At 37.4% G+C, this 19,812-nt stretch overlaps 3 protein-coding genes across 4 annotated transcripts; 1 reads left to right on the top strand and 2 right to left on the bottom strand.

Annotated features, from left to right (window-relative positions):
* Positions 1-559: 559 nt before the first annotated feature.
* Positions 560-4,509, bottom strand: zgc:110319 (uncharacterized protein LOC796111 homolog). Its single transcript, XM_056396358.1, has 8 exons — positions 4,362-4,509; positions 3,757-3,857; positions 3,301-3,436; positions 2,507-2,573; positions 2,292-2,403; positions 2,124-2,187; positions 1,683-1,857; positions 560-1,240 (listed from the first exon to the last, which is right to left on the bottom strand). The coding sequence occupies exons 1-8, from the start codon at positions 4,472-4,474 to the stop codon at positions 1,172-1,174; spliced, it is 837 nt and encodes a 278-aa protein (XP_056252333.1). The 5' UTR covers positions 4,475-4,509; the 3' UTR covers positions 560-1,171.
* A 1,427-nt stretch (positions 4,510-5,936) lies between these two features.
* On the top strand, positions 5,937-11,204 carry si:dkey-228d14.5 (uncharacterized protein LOC796266 homolog). Of its 2 annotated transcripts, XM_056396131.1 has the most exons (7): positions 5,937-6,243; positions 7,414-7,461; positions 7,553-7,615; positions 7,719-7,786; positions 7,884-8,014; positions 8,547-8,724; positions 9,684-11,204. In XM_056396131.1, exons 1-7 carry the CDS (start codon positions 6,179-6,181, stop codon positions 9,875-9,877), a joined length of 747 nt encoding a protein of 248 aa, XP_056252106.1. In that variant the 5' UTR covers positions 5,937-6,178; the 3' UTR covers positions 9,878-11,204. The 2 variants fall into 2 exon arrangements, with proteins under 2 accessions (XP_056252106.1, XP_056252107.1); XM_056396132.1 differs by lacking the exon at positions 7,553-7,615.
* Positions 11,205-11,328: 124 nt separating this feature from the next.
* eif4e1c (eukaryotic translation initiation factor 4E family member 1c) lies at positions 11,329-19,349 on the bottom strand. The gene is made up of 7 exons (XM_056396133.1): positions 19,225-19,349; positions 17,872-17,957; positions 13,941-14,036; positions 13,239-13,302; positions 12,956-13,069; positions 12,677-12,816; positions 11,329-12,549 (listed from the first exon to the last, which is right to left on the bottom strand). Exons 1-7 carry the CDS (start codon positions 19,240-19,242, stop codon positions 12,435-12,437), a joined length of 633 nt encoding a protein of 210 aa, XP_056252108.1. The 5' UTR covers positions 19,243-19,349; the 3' UTR covers positions 11,329-12,434.
* Positions 19,350-19,812: the final 463 nt, after the last annotated feature.

Genomic DNA, 19,812 nt, shown 5'->3' with positions numbered 1-19,812 from the left:
CTGAATCATCCCTTCATGAAGGTTATGTTTTTGCTGTTTTTTTGTTGACACTGTGTTTAAAAGGTGCTAAATCAACTGTATGATCATTTTAGAGGCTTCAACTTGTGGTGCTGTTGATCTGTATTGCTTTTTACAACGGTGTGTCTTTTTTTTCAGCCTGCGTTCATTGATTTGAATGGGGTGGACAAAACAATAGGACCACATGTCAACAGAATGCAATGCAGGGCAACAGCACCACAGACTAAATCCACCAAAATAATCATGCAGTTGAATCAACACCTCTTTAACAGTTACAACAAAAACTGCACATTGAAACCTTCATGAAGGAAAATTCTGTCTGAATGCATATTATTGTATGTATGCATTTACAGAGGAACCAGAGTATATCTTCTAGGCATAAACATACTTGGACAATAAAGCTTTTTCTGAATCTTCCTGTACCTATGAGTACCAATTCATTGTATTTTTCTCTACCCACATAGAACATAATGATACAAGTCACACTTGCAAGAAAATAACAATAGCAACAATGATATAAAAAGGGAATCAACAACAAATATTTGCTTTCATACTGTTAACTTTGTTTAATGTGATACAGTAAATCTTGTGAGTGGAGCACAAAGCACATAAATAGCATACAGATCTTTTAGGATGCAAAACTTACTTCTGCATGATGAATAACTGCGGACTTGATAACACTTTATTTCAATTATTGGTAATGCATTAACAAGAAAAAACTCTTAAGTTCTCTTTCCTTTAGAATATGATGAGGACAACTGTAACACCTTATCAAATCTCCATTCTGAATGACCAGAACCAAAAACTCTCCATCCTATGAAAATATTATTTCAAAATATACAGTATCTTTAAGAAATAAATACAACAAAACATTTACAGCGATCACAGCAGTCCATTTTTGTTTGCATACAAAAATGACTGCATCTTCTGTATACAGGTATACAGCATATCTTCTTTCCTTGGTAACAGGGGCATACAGTAAATTACATTTTGAACTCTAAACAGTATATGCACACAAAATAGCAGGAAATAATTTTGTGTCTTCATTCTCCCTTATAATGATAATTAGTGGAAGTAATGCATAGCTGTGTTTTTATACAGTGAAACATGTTTCTTCTAACAAAGTTCATAAGTGTGTTGGTCGAGGAAGTTTTTATTCTTGTAATTTACGTTCCAGCTCTGAGAAAACCTTTGCATTGACTTCATCCACTTCATCTTCCACCTGGGCAAATAAAGACATTTGACAAAATGTTAAACGTGACATAAAAGTCTGGAAAGACTATTATATTCTATACTATATTCTAGTATGCATGACAAAAACCCAACTCAGTAAATTAGCAAGTAAGTAAATCATCTTTTCTTTCATCATTTTCCTCAACTCCAGTCACTGAAGCTGGAAAACTGCACCCACAGATTGAAAAATTCCTGTTGGGTTAGATTGCTCAGCCTTGATGGTCCAAAACTAAAAATTAAAACGAGATCCTGTATATGCTTATTTAAATATCCACATGCTAACTTCTGGAACCAATCCAAGCTTGAGACAGTGAAGCCTGATTTCAAAACAAAAATCTACACCAATCTCTGCTGAGCTACAAAAACTAATCAGCTCCAACTCAAAAACTATACAGCCTGTCTCACATTGCACAACAGATCTTGATAATCACCTGTTCCACATTGTCTACTTCTGGGATATAAAACTGCAGCATGTTCTGAATCCCATTCCTCAGGGTGACTGTAGAGCTAGGACACCCTGTGCAGGAACCAACCAGCTTCAGCTTGACTGTACCGTCCTCAAAACCCTTATAAATTACATCACCTCCGTCCTCCTGCACTGTAGGCCTTGTTAAGTGAGAGAAACCATATCATGTTGTACAGAACAAAACAACAAAAAGCACAGACAGATTAAGAGTGTTATCGCAGTACAGTACAATTAACATCACTTCAATGAGTGCTGAGTAGAGCAATATGATAGAGGAAATATTTGATTAGGACTGAAATAATAACTAAAACACATGAACTATCAAACAATGAGCTTTCCATTTGGAACAGACAAACATAGAATACAATGATTACATACACTGTTCTCAAAGTTACTAGTTTTGTACCTGATTCTTGTGTCCAGAAGCTCCTTTATCATGGATACAATATCGTCATCATCTTCAGAGAGACCTACAGTACAGAAAATGTACAGTGTGGAGATTTGCATGTCACGATATACAATGAAGCAGCTGCATAACTTATGGATGGTCAAAATGGCCACGTTGTATACTCACTGCTTTCATTGTGAACTGCCCCTGTTGTTATCGGGTCACCACTCTCAAAGAACTTAGCAATGGCGTCCAAAGCATGGCGTTTTATGTCTGTCCATTCCACATCTTCATCTGTCTGATGGGACACCAAAGATCTCATGCATGTTTTATCGCTCCACAAAAATTTCAAAGCAATAAAAATCAAAGTGACAAGGTATAAACGTGCATTTAGTACTTACTTTAGTGACTGTGATGAAGTCAGGTCCAAAGAACACACTTTTTACTCCTTCGATTTCAAACAAGACCCTGGAACAAAGACCTTATCATGTTATTGTTCAACAAAAATTTCAAACATACCATGACAGTGTGAAGTCTGCGTTCATTTTAGTTCATTTAATGATAACAACATCCACTTGTGCTGTCTTTTATCCCTAATGATTGCACTGTTTTACGATGTTTTCAGTTAAGTCGTGACAAGACAAAAAGTATCTGCAAAAGTATCATGTAGTGTAATTGTCAAAGTGTACATTCATCACATCTCCTGTATGTACTCTTCAACCAAGCAACCTCATCACTTTCAGAACCTGGAGACACAAACATGAATAGCTCAATGAAGATAATATCCATTGTCTAACTATTGCTCGTTGAATAAAAGGGAATTAGAGAGCTGCACACTTCTAATTGTGAAGTATTTATCTAAAAAAATAAATTCATCTGTTGGAAACATGGATCTTCATAAGTTCAAATAAATGGAGTTATGAATGTGAATATGTGCCTGGGTGAAAGGAGTGTGCCTTTTACCTCAGTTTTTTTTTTTTTTTTTACACTAAGATTTCTAACATGACACATGCAATTAATGTGTAAAATACACACATATTTCTTGTCCTGGTGTTGAGTCCAAATCTGTAATAGGGATTCCTGCCTCACAGGGACTGGAAACAGGGTGTAACCCTCCTTTTAAAATGTCTATTTTGTCAAATTAGAAACAGTTTCTATGTAAATATGACAAAGTACAGTAAACTTGTCACCCAACCTGGCTAAAGATGAACATTCAGCTGAGCTTGGAGAGGGAAAGTCAATTGTCCCACTTCCAAGGACAGGTTTACCAGGGAGAAACTTCAAGCTTCTGGGGTTTGGAGTGTCTTGAGTCTGGATGGACAGGTGTCTTACTGAAAGATATCATGAAAATCATTTCTTAGTAAAGTTCTATGTTGTTTTTTTTATTTTCTACATAGCAGTATCATTGAAAGACGAGTTGACAGAGGTGAGTGAATTTATTATGGTCATGGTCTGATTAACCTCATATTGGTCACCTATTGACCACCACTATACATGACAGTTTCATTATTTACCCAGGTACCCAGAAAACCAGGCAGTACTCTACAGTTGAAAATACAATACATTCAATTAGTTGACCGATTTTAGTCAATTTCTTGGCAGCAATTCTGATAATCAAATAAGTGTTTAAGCCCAAACAATGGATTCTCACTTGAGAAGTGTGTGGTTCCTCTCCCAAGCTGAGTCTGAACTTTTCTGGAGCTCTTGGTCGTGCACTGTGAGTGGTAGGAGCTCCTGGTCTTGTCTGGAAACCTTACAACGTAAAGAGTATTGCACAATGTCTGTCAGTGAAAACAGGACTTCAACTCGTTCAATGCTTAAGTCAGGATTAAATAGTAATGTCGTGTTGATGGATGAAAGCAAATGTTTGTCAGCTCAGGGTTTTGACGTATATACACACCTACTGACTAACCAGACGTTTAATCATTTTATTGACAATGAAGCTTACAACTGGCTAACGCTAGCGGCTAACAGATATACATGGGATTAGGAGAGACACACATACAAAATCGAAGACGATAAAAGGTGGAAACAGCTCAACTAAACTAGCCGTATCGATATATCCTCCTGTACACGGGTGGATGGGATTAGTGACAAACCGTTGCCTAGTGTCGCACTTTGCTTGTTAGCTGATAAGCTAGCTATAAGCATCATCTCAACCACACGCCGGCACGCCAAGTTTAAAACTAACACAAGCATTAAAACTTGTCATATCAGCAGGACAAAATAATACGTGACAGATGTAGAAGTTCAAACCTTAAGTGAGTCGTATTTCTTGCTCGTAACAACTGGTGAAGACCCCATCTCAAGTGTGCCGCCATTTTGTTTGTTTTGAAAATGAGGACCCCGTGTGGTCGATAGAAAATCATCCTGATCACATCCTCATCTGACTCTGGTACTGACCTTTATTTAACTTTTCGCTGAAACACTAATTTATCAGTTATATTACGAAAAAATAAGTAAAACTATAATAAACTAAAATAGTTAATTATTGTGTTGTCATTAACAGTGCCTTATTGGCTTTTCTTTTTTTTTTATTCTCTTAACTGATGCATGTGGAGCTGGCCTAGCCTGACACTCCATCTTGCCACAAACTGCTCTGTGTTGGTGAATAATAAAAGATAAAATGAGGACAGCTGTTGCCTTACCAGCCAGGGTGGGATTTATTATCCCAGCGCTCCTTGTGTAAACATAGTATAAAAAAAGAAAAAATTGCCAAAAACTCTGTGTTGTGTTGGTGAATAATAAAAGATGAAACTAGGACAGCTGTTGTTTTGGCAAATTCTTGGCTTATTCTCCCAGCACTCTGTGTGTAATACAATCAGTACAGCAACTTCTCATGACCAGGTTTCTACATGCACACCTCTCATCACCGGAGCCTGACGAAAGTGACAGGCCAAAATGCCAAAAGGTCACACAACAAGAATACAATTAATAAAATAAAAGCTCCTCAAAAGAAATATATACAAAATGAAATATATACAAAGAAAATAATAACTCCTGCTCAGAAACAGATTTTTGGTGATAAATCTATTACATAAATACATGGGTTACTTATGGTGGCGAATGAAGTACCCAGAGCTACTTAAGTATACCACAGTGTAGAAATACCCTGTGACAAGTAAAAGTCATGAATTCATAATTTTACTTTATTAAAAGTACAAAAGTACTAACACCAACCTATACCTTAAGTACCACTAGTAAAAGTACGCATTGTGCAGAATGGCCCATTGCAGAATATTGTATATTGTATTGTATTATTGGTTTATAATTCATGAACCTCATTTTATTACTGCAGTTGGTAAAGGTGGGAGTCATTTAAATTACTTTATACAGGGCTGGATGGCTTGTGAATTTGTTCCCAGGTATCTTATAATAATAATAAATTAACAATGAAATCATAATATATATATATATAACCCAGCATAAAATAGAAATACTCAAATAAAATACAATTATCTCTGGTATGAATGTACTTACTTTCCACCAACAAAGTATGTTTCTCAAGTCATTCAAAGCATTTCTTATGTAACTGTGATTATAGAACTAACAGAACTACTGTTTTGTAAAAAAAAACCTCTTTAAACCAATGTCTGTGCACACAAACACATACATCTGAAAGAGTTCATATTTCAAATGCAGAGCTTCCTGGTAGTAAAACAGTGCAGTATCTGTCTTAAGATGAGTCTGTTTGAAATGAAAAAACAATATCGCTCAGCTTTAAGAAGGCCAACCCCATGTTTCCCAACATGTGCTCTGATAGAGCAAGGTGGTGCTCCTAAGGAGTGGCAGAGAAAGAGAGACTCTCCCATAAGGGGGCTGTACTCTGAATGGTGGAAGGTTATAACCACCAACAGGAGCACATTTGTCTGAAGAACCTGAAACTGAACTATACATACATCATATATTATACAGGGTTTTATTTTTAGTTCTAATATTAATCTTGCTATGTTGGTATGAGGCTGACTCCATGAGGACTCTATGAACACCTGAAGAGATCTACTGCTGAGTGAGTGAAAAGGCACCAGGACTTAAGAAAAACCCATTTTAATTTGTTGTTTGTCTTCCTCGACATGGTGTTCTGGATTCTCTTTCCCATCACCCTCGCCCTGGTGTCCTTCATTGGAACATGGACTATGTAAGTTAACCAGAAAATCATACTTTCTCATTTGTTTTCACAACCTGTAGAAAATATTGGAACTTTTGTTTTCACAAGTACAACTTTTATTCTGCGTCTCCTATGTGTTGTCATGCTGATGCCAAGTTTACATTAATTCTAGACCTATTGAACTTCATATATGAGCTAGTTAACACATCTGTTCATAAGTATTATTCACATCTTTAAGCTGTTTGTAAGGTTTCATGATTATGTAACTCCTGCCAGACACTGTTGACAGCAATGCATCTGGACTACTCCATGATTAATTATCAAGACTTGTCGTTTGCTTTTCACATGCTTTTATTATCATGTTTTAGAGCTATACGTGCTGTCTGTGAAAAGTGTGGGAAAATCCACTTCAGATGAGCATAAAAAAAGCACAAGAAAAATTCCCTGTCAACATTTGACATTCAATGTAAAAGCAACATTTGAAAAATGTGATCTGACTAGTTTTGTGTGTTGCAAGGTGTGTACACCAGACAGTCAAGAAATTAATCGCTTCTTCAATCAAAGCTCTGTTAGACATCAGTGACTTATCCATGCAGTGACTCTTTTGACTAATTTTTGCTCTGCCATTCAGTTTCCATTTAGTCTTTGACTTCTTATATTGACATACATGACACTGTCTAATTATACTGTATATATATATGAATGTTGAAGTTACTCAGTGTGACTTTTTGCCAGTTGCAAGAGCTCATTCTTCAGACTGCCGTCAGGTGTTCCCTCGTTTCAATTTCAGAAATATTTGTGGTGGTTTATTGATCAATCAGCATGAGTTGTATAGTGATCATTGGACACCAAAACAATGTTAGTGGTACAATAAAACCATTGGACAGTTGTGTTCTCATCTACCTATGATCATTTATTGCTGCCATAGGTTTTATAGAGTTGGAAAATATTTATTTAACTTCTCAGACATCATAAATCATACATTGATGCAGTCAACAGGAATATGCTGTTAATGATCGACTTTTATTCTGAAAAAGTGGAAGATAATGCTTTTTTGATTTTATATTACAATATGTCAATGATACAAAAAATAATACAATACTGTAATTTGAATGTTCAATGATCAAATCAATGATGTCACAAATTTAATGTTATTGAAATTGTGTCACAGTAATTATTTTGTTTTATATATATATCCAGATATGGCCTAGCCCTCTCCAACAATCATGTGTGCTCCCTCAGTGACTGGTAAGTTGTGTGTCACTATTATAAAAAAAAAATGTAATCATCAACACTTGGATGTGACAGATTCCCCAAAACTTAATTAATTTGTTCTCAGGGGAGTTGGGAACTACTGCCATTGGAATTCTTCCTCTGGATGTTGCTATGTTCCCACCATAAGGTAAAAATACAGTTTACTAAAGTTAATCTTTTGCTTATCCTTTCCACTGGAATTAAACACTGAGGCTAGTTACTAGTTAACTGAACAAATTATGTGATTCCAGCACCAGTGGAAGCTTTGCACCAGAAAATTCACTTTTTACTGCAACAATCAACGCCGGATCCTTTCTGTGTGAGTTTACCTGCTTCAGGCCTAACACATGTTATGCAACATATACTGTACATGATGTGAGTGACATGTGTTTCACCAACTATGATCTCCTCTTTAGTTCTGCTGTTCTGTATACTCCACCATGGCCATGTGATGGAGAGACATGCATGTCATGCCATGCTGAGCAAGTTTGCGCTGGTCTTTGGTGTGGTGGCAGCCCTTGGGGCTTTCGCAGCAGGAAACTGCAATGTAAGTACTGGACTTCCTGCTGAGTGTGTTTGAATAGGTTTACTTTGCATCATTAAATTGCTGCTTCAGATTCACAATGCCCAGGGCACATACTGTATAACTGTGAGAAATTAATCTGAGAGAGAAAACAGTGAGCTTTGTCTTCATCATGAAATGTTAACAACAAAGCAGACCTACCAGTCAAGAAGCTGTTTTTTGAATGATACATTTTGATATTACCAGACAACAAAACCAGTGAGTAAAATGAATGGGAACCAGTTGCTACAAAATTTAAACAAAGCAAATGTTTTTCCCCTCATATAACTGGGGACATTTGCATGAATGCTTAGGAAGTCTCTCCAATTAATGTCAGGTGACAGTTATTTTTATTTTACCCCAACTCCAGGAAGTCATCATGGTTTTGATCAGTTAAAAATTCAGTAGTATAGATAATACACATCCATATATATAACAATCTATATAACAATATCTGTCCTGATTTCAACCATCTCTTCATGTATTGACCCTGGAAACTGCTGACTGTCCTCCACAGCCACATCACCTGTCACTCCTTCACTACCTCGGAGCTGCCATCAGCTTCTTGTGCATCTGCTTCTACACTGTCCTGCTCACTGCGCTGACCAGGAAATGTGTGCTGACGGGATATGAAAAGGTTCTCTACCCATTACGCATCACCTCCACTGTAATTCAAACCATTGTCACCATCTGCTGTATCCTTTTATAAACCTTGGGGCTTATTTAATTGTCTTCTTGTGGCTGGATCATGGTAAACTTTATAAGGTTCATTTGGAGTGGTTTCAAACAGGCCATGTCAACAGCTGACTTCAGCAGTGACGCTTGAGTAACTCACTCTCCAGCTGCAGTACAGCACCATAGTTCCTTCGTGCTTTATTTGGATCCGGCCTGCTGCTCTGTTTACAAAGTGGGACTGGCCATTACAGTCCATCTGACAGAAGTAGATATCAGTGGAATTTTTTGCCATCAATCTTTGACCATTGTTTTCCTGTAACACTTAGCTTCACATTTTACACTCTCACATCTAGAAGGTACACAGCGACACAACACTCCTCTACTGGAGGAGTTTAGAGTTTAATGTTGGCCCAGAAGCACTTTGACACCAGCTGTTGATGGACAGATCCATGTTTTAAGTGGCACAAGTCAGTATTGAATACAGTATCCATATACACACTATCCTTTGTGTGCAAGAGGGTGAGGTACTGTATTATAGGATGATAAGAGATGGCACTGTGTAGCACACCCTTCCTTGTGTATGAAAAATAATGGTAAATGAACATATACTTACTGCAATGTCTGTGGAGACTTATCCAGGTAGAATATCTAGAAGTGTTAAACCAAAGGCAGGCAGATTCATTAAATTACTGAAGATACTCGACTTGCACCCAAAAGGCTGCTTCGAACTGGAGAAACCTAAAGCAAGTCCAGCTGCCTTTGACTTAGCACCTCTAGACATACAATGAGAGTGTATTTGTCTGATATGTCGTCATACAAGTGCTTAGCCTGCAGACCAACGTCTTCAACAGTTTTAATGTGATCTTTAATCTGTTTGATAGCAATTTTGAATGAAATGTTTTTATGGGCGATCATTCACCAGTGACACACCTGACCTCCACTAACTGGTTCCATACATCCTTAACTTGAAAACCCTCAGATACTATTTTGTTTGCCCAAAAGGACTACTTTTACATTCACCTGTCTGCTATATTTGAGTGGATGCTCAGTGTCAACTTGGAGTTGTTTGAGCTCAGCTACGCCGTGGAGTTTTACTTCTTCTCGTCCTTCATGATTTCGAATCTGTTGAGCAAACGAGAGGAAGAAAAGCCTTTGATGTTGACAATGTCCTGATATGAGGCTGCCAGGGTCCAGCTGACGCACAGAGAAAATGAGGATGGACTTACTAATACATCTGTAAAGACAGTGGCTGGACCGTGGCTGGAGGACCAATAATTTTTTTTTTTTTCAATCACTCAGCTGAGATGGATTTACTCTATAGCAATTTAAGGATTATGACCACTTATCCTCCCTCTCGATACTGTTGCCTAAATTTGTGATTTGCTTTAATGGGCATTTCTGTTCCTTTGGTAAAACTTCCTGTATTTATTGTAACAAACCAGGTTATACAGCAAATGAACAAACCATATCAGCTATATTGTACTTTACTACAAGTGACGTTGATACTCTGCCACAGAACAATTAACCTGGGGTGTCATACTCTGATACACCTCATTGACAGTATGTTGATCAGTTTTTTTTGTGCAATAACTTCTTGTTGGACATTGGCATAATCAGCAATGAACTAAGAATTTCTCATCAGCTATGCTAGTATGGATCAAAAGTCGTGGAAATGTCCCAACTTGTCTCTTATCTTCTCTTAACATTAAGGTTCTTTAATGGATGTAAGCACTTACATCTAGCCTTGGCACTTTAATAAAATCATGACCATTACATAAGCTGACAAGTCCTGATACACAGACTTGGCTGTGGAACTCTATCAGAAGAGTAGAGAACATTTCTAAACACCTAGTCATTTATTTTAAGTTCCTGTGACACAAGATCCTGTTTGACTGGAAGAGTAAGAGAAAATTAGTTTGACAGTTTTGTCACAGTGAATACTGAAAACAAGGAGAGCAACACCTCATCAGCTTAAAATGCACAAGTATTTATAAGTCCAATGTTGGTTACGCACAGAACAGTGGGTGTCGTCTGTATCCTTTCCATTACAATGGTCTTAGGTGTGGTCTATTATTCTGTTTAAGTGTATTTGAGCGTCAAAATAGTGTGAAGATACCTGAAATTCTTTGTCTGAAGTCTAGTGTGTGTTGTTAGACAGTCTTGGCAGAGGACTGCACTCTACTGAGCACATTTTGGTGTTCACTTTCGTAAAACAGCTTAAAAGCTGTGAAAGTATATTTTGTCTCACTTTCTTCAGCGACAGAGTCCAACATGAATACATTATTTTGAGCAGGTTTGGTTATGTCTCTTGGGATATTTCTGTATTTGTGGTCTTGTCCTTGTTCCTCTCACCACCAAAGTTAGAGCTAAAAGAGAGTGAATATTAGACTTAGATTCACCAGGTTGAGAGAAACATGGCTCCAGATGAGTAGTAATGCTACTGGATGTATACATAGACCATTTACCAACAAGTTCCACTGCATCACCTTTAAAGGTGATATATATCTCCCTTCAAGTGGCCAAAAAACAAAACAAAATCAAAATTCAGCTAGTGCAGGTTTACGTCTTATATTTTCACGATTCGGTGCAATACCTGAGACACCGAAATCATAAATTCTCACAAATCAAGGCAACATAGTTCTGGTTTTAATGCAAAGCACTTAACCTTTACTTGAAAGAAGGTAATATACATCCTGGAATTACAGATAATAAAGATACATTATGACCAAAGTCATTTCACAATGAATATCATCTTTCCTTCGCATCAACCGAGAGAGGAGTGCGACATTATCTACAGTTTTTGTTAGGAAGAAAACAGTGAAAAGCACACCTAAGTCTGTCAGCATCTTTACTGTATGGTACACTGTAAAAAATGTCATCTATATGTAGTAGTCCACATTATTAACCTTATAACAAAAAAGAGAGAAAAAAAAGGAAAAAAAAACAATTTGATAAACACGAATTTCATGGTTGTGTTTCAACTAAGTAGTTCAACTGCAATGCATACATTATAAATAAATGTAAGGGGAAGAGGGAAAAAAAAGTTCAAAAAGTACTACAAGCAATATTTCATAATTCCAGCATGGCTGAAACAATTAGTGGCCTTACATCCAAACCCTACACTTTGGAGTGTGACCACAGCTTTTACAAACCTTTAAGATACTGTAGATTCTTCAAACTGCTGTGTCTGAAAGTCCAACTCATGCTTAACACTTCCGGATAAATCAGGTTAAAATTGCCCTTAAAATTTGTTCTGTGAAAGGATAAGTTGCCTACCATCTTTTCCTGTGAGGTGAGAAACACTTTTTTTAAGGAGTGAGAACTCAGCATGAGAAGAACAAGGCCTTATCATTAAGAAATGGTTTTTTTTTTGCAACTCAAAGCCATTAAGTACTGAAAAAAGCTTGTTCTCAGCTAAGCTAGGGGAGGTCACTGGTATTATCACAGAACTCTTCAACTCTAAAAATGAAATCATTTGTGTTCTCTTGCTCACGTATGACATTTCATCCTAATACTCCTCTCCTTTTTGGCCTCCTCCTATTTATAGCTATAGCTCCACTGATTTCTCATGTTGGGGGAAGCTCCAACTGTACACACTATGAACAATTGTCTTTTCAGGTAAAAGGAAAGGACACTACAGTAGTTGACAACTCAAAAAAATTATTAATGTCATGATGCGGGTTGGTAATTGTTTAAATCTACAGCAAGGTGAAATGGTGGGGGGGGGGGTTCAAACGGAGTACATGTTCTTGGTGGTGGATCCGCTCTTGCTGGACGTGTCGTCATGTGACTGGTAGCCAATCATTGCTTTGATGGGGAGGTTCAGGCGCTCTTTATAAAGTTGCCTGTGGAAACAAGATGGAAGTTGAATGCTGTGTGAAGACTAATGCTAATATAGTGTCACCATCTAGTGTCCAGCTGCAGTATCTAGTCTAATTTTTTTCCTATTAACAAGGTGAGATTACCACTTACCCTATCGTCATTATGGCGTCCCTGTTTTGGCAGTTGCTCGTCCAGATGGCTATTTTGTCACCCTTGGGTCTGACGTTGACCACAGCTCCACACACATCTTCACTTGCCTCATCAAATGACTCACCGACTAAACACAAGAGCTGAAGAATACAGAATGTCACACACTACATGAATGACACTGTTCCTTTTTTCATTCATGACTCAACCATCATTTGGTTGGAGAAGCACATGACTATGATGGTTCACTTGGTTTACTTGCTCAATGAAAACTGGTCTTACTGTCTCCATCCAGTAACGGTCAAGGTCATTGTGTCTCTGTTGCTTATTGAGAGTCATCAGCCATCGACCCCCCAGCTTGTTCCTGTCGTCCTCCCACATAGGCTTAATCCCATCCTAGCACACAAAGTGAAACAGTTACAAAATGGTTTTGTAGCACTACTATGGATTAGCACTGAGACATTTAACTGCTGCTCAAATGAGTCTAATTTTACATGCAAACATCCCAATAGTTTGTATTTTCCTAAAAAAAAAAGATTTTATTTAAAAGAAAAAAAAGTCTTACCTTAAATAAGCAATAATCACAGCCAAAGCCAAGTTTGCTTGGTTGCTGTATGTGGTTGTATAATCTGTAAGAAACACAGAACAACCAAAATTATGACTTCAGTGATGAGCTTAATCTGCTACGGGTGAGATTAAACATAGCAGAATGACCATATAATATATTTATATTGTTGTACTTTATATTTCAGGTATGTTTTTTTTTATAACATATAATTATATTATTGCATTTTATGTTTCAGGTAGAAGCGATGCTGCCACATGCCAGGGTACAGGGCAGTACAAGGCAAGAAATACTGCAATATCTGATATTGTCGAAAATCAGCCCAACCCTATCTCAGAAATCTGAACCTTCTGTCCTGTCGAGAGAACAATACCATATATTGTTTATGCACATACATTTTCCTCGGTTCAGACAGAGGAAAATTAACGCATGAACAAAAGCGTTGCCCCAATGTTATTTTAATGTACTGTAGCTTCACATCACTATTTCAGTGATCTATGCCTCTGTCAGTGTTAGATATAATTTAATGAGAGAATAATTGATCTAAATCTGCATACTAAAGTGTTTTGTTTAAGAAATCCCTTCGTCTCCAGATGTGTCATTGAATGAAAGACAATTACTTTTACAAACAGTACAGTCCACTTATACCTCCATAAAGCGAGAAAACCATAACAACACTACAGATTATTAGAGAAAACTTACGCCCAAAAGTCTTCCACTGTGTCAAACTTGGAAATGAGACGCAGGTTCTCTGTCCAGCTTTTGCTCTTGTCATTTTTGAAATACCACAGGGCCCATCTGAGAGAGGGAAAGACAAGAATCAAAACACTCAGTACTCATAGGACTGTGGGAAAATGACTTGAGTAAAATAACAGAATTACAATCATTTCTTTATTTTACAGAAATCATGTCACAGGAAAAACAAACCATGAACATTTCTAGTAAGTCTCAGTAGAAGGACAAAACATCTAAAAATGCATTTGCTAGAAATGCTTTCGTATGAAAAACAAAATAAACTTGAGCCAAAGTCCTGATAACACAGATACACACACCCAATTTCACAACAAAACACAACAGCTAGTCACAAAAGCATGCATATCAATGCAAAAGAACAGAGAAAGCCGGCCATCAGAAGCACTACAAATGCAGCCTTTGTTTATGATGGGTGCTGTTATTCTTTCATCTATTCCCAGGACGGGTGGGGCTAGCAGGGGAGGGATGAGGGCAATGAGAGGACATCAACTGAACCCCGTGCCCCCCACCACCACAACAGTAACTGAACAAAGCCAAATCAGAGGATAAGACTGTAATTGTGCCATATAGCGACTCCACTGACAGACATTATTACACAACACAGGAGGAGAGACAACACCCCTCTGGTGAACCCAGCCAAGGATACAGTTTGTATACATGCCTTGTCATGCCATGTAAAAAAAACATGGCAGACAACAGATCAAGTCAGTGATGCTCCTCATGTCACTAAATTCTGTTAGACTAATATGTGGTGAACAGATTCAAATAGTTTTAAGTCCTAATCCAGCTAACCCTTTCCCTCAGGTGTGGGCAGTGAACTCGATTGCCAAACTCAGGTGTAACCACTTTAGCTTACTGTGGGCACCTATTTTGAAATAAAGGCAACACAAGTGGAGAGACTTAAAATGATCAATGGATTGGCTGAAAGCAGCAGTGAGGTTTTTAGTGTTCAGACTGTGTAATTTTTATGAATAAAAAAAACGTATAAAAGAGCATGTCTCATCTAACAAGACGAGGTCAAAGCCTAGAGAATGGCTGAACTGTGTATGGTCAATGTGCGGAATTGAGGACATAGTTGAAAACTGTTGTGGAAAAGCTGTAAACAACTACTTTCAATGGAAAGAAGCTCAAAAAGTTGCTAGATGACATTGAGCCAAAAACATACTGTACTACATTTCAACTTGATTCAAATATTCTTTACTATATAAAATATTGTTTAGAATCACTTGAAATGGAAAAATAAACAGAATTAATACAAATGGTAATATTTTGACAAATATCTGAACAAAACTGTACTTGGCTATAAAGAGAGAGAAAAAAGGTATTGATAAAGAAATCCTCCAGTAACTTGGTTGGTGAATTCCATGAAATTGTGGGAAACTGAACAAAATTGAAGATGCAAAGTCAAAGATATCTTAACTTTTTATATCTGCATGAGTCTACCCCCAATGAACACTGGATCCTAGAGTAATTTTCTCAGACTTTCCCAGAGCCAGACAAGACATTATACAGCTCTTTTACTCCTTGTGATGAGTAAGCTGAATTTCATGTGTGAAAGAGGGTTGATGTTATGTAATGAACAGTTTAGATATTTGAGACTCTTCATAGCAGAAATCATTTTCTGTTCTGAAGACTGTAGGTTCAACTTTTTAAGACCAGTGGATCTTGGCATTGTCTTCTAAAAGTCTAATTTCTACAGCACCTTCATTCACTGAGTTCTCTAAACAAAGCCATGTCCAAAGTTCAAGGGAGCGCGAGCATAAAGAATATGGGTGTTTTTCATTTTAAGCCCACTGACTACAGACTGTATATTAATACAGAACATTTTCTACAGAAGAATACAGGGTTTTCTGAATATGTTTTTTTTCCTATTTATCAGCAGCTGTTGGTTCCCCTTTATTTCAGTGCCAAGTGAAAATCACGTTGCATGACTTGAAACCTGAAAGTGATCATCACGTCTACTTATGTTACAGCGAGCTGTGCAGCCTGTTCAAATCCATCTGTGCATTCACCTTCACAGAACACAGAGTGATTTCCAAGCTTTTGACAAAAACAAAAGTGAACATGATATCAATACTGTTGCATTACCTATTCCAAGCAAGTTTCATCTAGTTGCGTTACCCCTGAGGTCAGTTCCTTCTACTGTCCAGACAACTCAGACTAAACCTGTTTTTTACTGGTTTGAGTTGAATGCAAGTCAGACTAAACTTCACCTTGCTTTAAGGAATGAAAGCCGTTATGGCAAGCTGATACTACATTTATCCGGCTAAGTCAGCCGTTCATTGAGCAAAAGGACCATTTCTGCTGACTGCTGGAGCAGGGATTTGAGAGACTGCGTGAATCAGGTGAATTATCAGGTGAGTTAGAAAATGTTTGTAAATAATATTTCATAACAAATTCCAAATAATTCAACAGGACTTCCTTGTGGTTAAAAACAGTAAGTGAAGCAAGATAGAAGTGGCAGCACCATCCACCATAAAGGGTGTCACAGTGGAGGCATCACATTACAATAACCCCACTAATATTCAAGTAAAATCTGGGCACCTAAAACCAGTATTGCAGGATAATGCGGGCCAGACAGGAGCAGCAGAGGTCAAGGTTGTTCCACCTCGACCTCTGAAGCTGGGCTGAACAAGCAGAATGGCCTAGAAAGTGACTTACTAAGTGAACTATTCAGCATTTCCCAAACCAACTGTACAATGCTCCTGAATGGGTCATCACCACCACAGAACTGTTATAACACTTCTAAAAGGACAATAGTGAACAACAATTGCAACACAAACATGCAGGATAGAAAGCAGAATAATTCAATCTATGCCTCTGATTTAAACTTAAAACCCCCCATTTACTATATACCTATAAATGATTTACACTAATGTTTTTTTGTGACTTTTACCTATGACATACTTCAACAAAATGCAAATACCCACCAAATGTTACAAAACTTAACTTTTGGACCATATTGTCTTACTACGGCATCCAAATCATTTCATTAGAAATACAATTGTTAAAACACATTGATACAGAACCCAGGTTTACAAAGCACTTATCAGTTAACAAATCCTTAGTCACTGCAGAGACGCCTTTTGACTTTGTTCTCTACTCACAGAGTATCAAAACTAGCAGTTTCACTTACCCAAACTCTATAAGGAGTAAGTCTAAGAACTAAAAGTTAAAATTCCTCAGCAGTGACTAATATTCAAGGATTGCAAAATAAGTAAATTACCTTTATGTGTGTGATCAAAGAGCAAGAACCAAAGTGAGGACCTTGCCCCAAACAAGAGATAGATGAAATGCACTCTACAGTGCAAAGGGGATGCAATGTCTGTTTAATTTGCCAGTTGTTAAATAAATATGTCAACATGGACCGGAATAAGTAGATTATTGACCTTATTCTAAAGGGGATTTTTTTTTTTTTTTTTTTTAACAGTACAATTCAGTTTTACTGCCTTTGACATGTTACATACCATAGCTTGATTTAGGCTGAAGGTCTCTCCTCCATGTTAAGTGACATAAGTCAAGACATCTAGTAAATAACCTCAGTCCCATTATTTATATGATTTTATTTCTGTTGTGACTGACATAAATTCTTGAGTTTATCTTTAACCAAAATTCGCAAAACAACACATTTTAATGCCATTTTTAACGGCAGTAGAGCATCTGTTATCAAGGAGCTGGATTCTGGTATCTGTTGCAAAATGCCAGAAAATCTTCTTCAATAATGTACTTTTGATACTCAGAGAATGTTGATAACACCTCACATTCAGTACTGCAGTTGATGTCTTAAACTCCATGAATATCAGAACGCTATAGTTAACGTAGGCACAGACACCTTTCGGTTGCAACATCCTGTCAAACACAACAGCTGTTTTATTCTCACCTGTTTTGCAAGGGGTGTTTGATATACTGCTCGGGATTTGCAACGACTTGGGTCTCAGTCGGTTGATCTTCAGTTTCAGCTGCTTTCTGAGGAGAGAAAAGAACAAACCCATGATGTACTTTGTTTGAAAAAAACACAAATATGATTTTATGTCAATCTCACCCCTGTATGTCCACTGATTTCCGTCATAAAAGTGTGGAGTTAGCGCAGAATTTACACAATTGTCTTTTTGATTAATCAATTTACCATTTAGTCTGCAAAACATCGTAAAATCATGAATATATTAACCTATAAACTTTTCGGGAGGCATAGATGATGTATTTAATTGTCAAAGCAACTGTCCAAAAAGTAATTTTATTATTATATTCCATTTGATGTATGACAATGAAAAGCAGCAAATGCTCTCATTTGAGAAGCTGAGAGGCGTCTGACATTTTTTCACTATTCTTACTTGAAAAATGAAATGATTAATCGAATATTAAAAGAGCTGCCATTTACTAATGGCTTCAGCTCTAGTTATATCACAATGCAGCTAATTAGGGTCTTGTTTCTGATCTTAAAGTCATTATTACTAGTAAGCTACATGTATAAATGGTCCAGTTAAATAAAATAAACTCTTGATGCGCCATCATGTCCACAATACAGTCATTGATTTATACCAGTGACAGACTATTAAACATCATATTACACTGTCACATTATCGAAACGTATTCATTTTAAAGTGTGCTTTTAACTTAAATATTTAACAATCGTGTCCAACTCTGCAACGTCAACATTTTTAATCATTATGCGCAACAGCCCACAGAAAACAGCTAGCTTTAGGTTGGTAAAGTAAATAAAAAATAAAAGGACTGAGTAAAAGCTAAGCTAACATTACAGTTAGGTAAGTTAGCGTTTGCTAGCATTAGTTTTAACAGACGTGCTATGCTAGCTACGAGCTAGATACACACGTGTCCAGATTGTGAGAAATTAAATCTATAAAATGACAATATGAACATTTAAATGTACTGACGATTGATTAAAACCACCATAGGATATTAACTCTGATATCGAAGCAAATGGCAAATAGCAAATCAACATCATTGACTGGAGTTTGAATGAACGACGTTCAGTCAGTCAGTCCCTCCCTGCCAACAAAGTCTCATGCATCACATTGCTGTGCATGCTAACGCTAACTGTGATCCACGCCAACCGACGTATCTGTCAACTGAAACTCTATTACTTCATAAAAAATACCGGGTGCCTTTTCAAGAAAGCGCAATTGTATGACCAACTCGCACGACACAGCGAAGATGTGGCTAATCTTTCCGTGCTCATTGGTCGATTTTTTCAAGTCTCTCTTGTCTCTCTTACCGGCTCCGATGTCGCCATCTTGACAGTAGAAATGTTCTGCCCGTTCAGCGCTCCCTGCGTCACTCCCCAACCACTCACACTCCTACGGAAGCCGCTTCAGTCCAGTTTAGGGTGTGTGACATGAAATCAAGAAGGGCAGTGGTGTATAAACTCTATAATTGCCCTAAAGGTTAAATCACAGTCCTTGTGTTCAGCACTAGATCATTTCTACTCTTCAAATTAAGATACTAAAATATTTTGAATGAACACCTTCACCTCACCTCACTCCGTGAACCAGTTTAAATGTGTCATCATGATAAACAAGGACACTGTCACAGCAGAGTATGAGTAACTGCATTGTTGGACCCCAAGTTTCTGAGCGCCAATAATGAAAAATGAAACAGTAATCTTACATTGTGGTATTGCTGTTTTACTTAAGTAATGAATCTGTGCAGAAGTACATTTTCTACCATTACCAAATCAATGACATAGAGGACATTTAATCTGGCCACTTGACTGTCTCCCACCTGAGCAGGACATGGACCTTACAAGAATGGCAGACGCATACACATACAGTACATTAACATCCAATCTGGCGTCCCATGCTCT

This window comes from Seriola aureovittata, chromosome 14 (assembly GCF_021018895.1).
Source record: "Seriola aureovittata isolate HTS-2021-v1 ecotype China chromosome 14, ASM2101889v1, whole genome shotgun sequence".
NCBI lineage: Eukaryota > Metazoa > Chordata > Actinopteri > Carangiformes > Carangidae > Seriola > Seriola aureovittata.
Note: the sequence above shows the minus strand (reverse complement) of the source record. Positions and strands in the feature narration are given on the sequence as shown.

Excerpts from the sequence above, each read along its gene's own strand:
- zgc:110319 (XM_056396358.1), bottom strand. The coding sequence starts at position 4,474 with ATGATTTTCTATCGACCACACGGGGTCCTCATTTTCAAAACAAACAAA. Across the intron at positions 3,437-3,756 it reads AGGAACCACACACTTCTCAA|TAAGACACCTGTCCATCCAG; the intron begins GTGAGAATCCAT and ends GATATCTTTCAG. Across the intron at positions 1,241-1,682 it reads AAGTAGACAATGTGGAACAG|GTGGAAGATGAAGTGGATGA; the intron begins GTGATTATCAAG and ends TTATTTGCCCAG.
- si:dkey-228d14.5 (XM_056396131.1), top strand. The coding sequence starts at position 6,179 with ATGGTGTTCTGGATTCTCTTTCCCATCACCCTCGCCCTGGTGTCCTTC. Across the intron at positions 6,244-7,413 it reads TTCATTGGAACATGGACTAT|ATATGGCCTAGCCCTCTCCA; the intron begins GTAAGTTAACCA and ends ATATATATCCAG. Across the intron at positions 8,725-9,683 it reads AACCATTGTCACCATCTGCT|ATACTATTTTGTTTGCCCAA; the intron begins GTATCCTTTTAT and ends GAAAACCCTCAG.
- eif4e1c (XM_056396133.1), bottom strand. Across the intron at positions 13,070-13,238 it reads GTGATTATTGCTTATTTAAG|GATGGGATTAAGCCTATGTG; the intron begins GTAAGACTTTTT and ends TTTGTGTGCTAG. Across the intron at positions 12,550-12,676 it reads GACGCCATAATGACGATAGG|GCAACTTTATAAAGAGCGCC; the intron begins GTAAGTGGTAAT and ends TTGTTTCCACAG.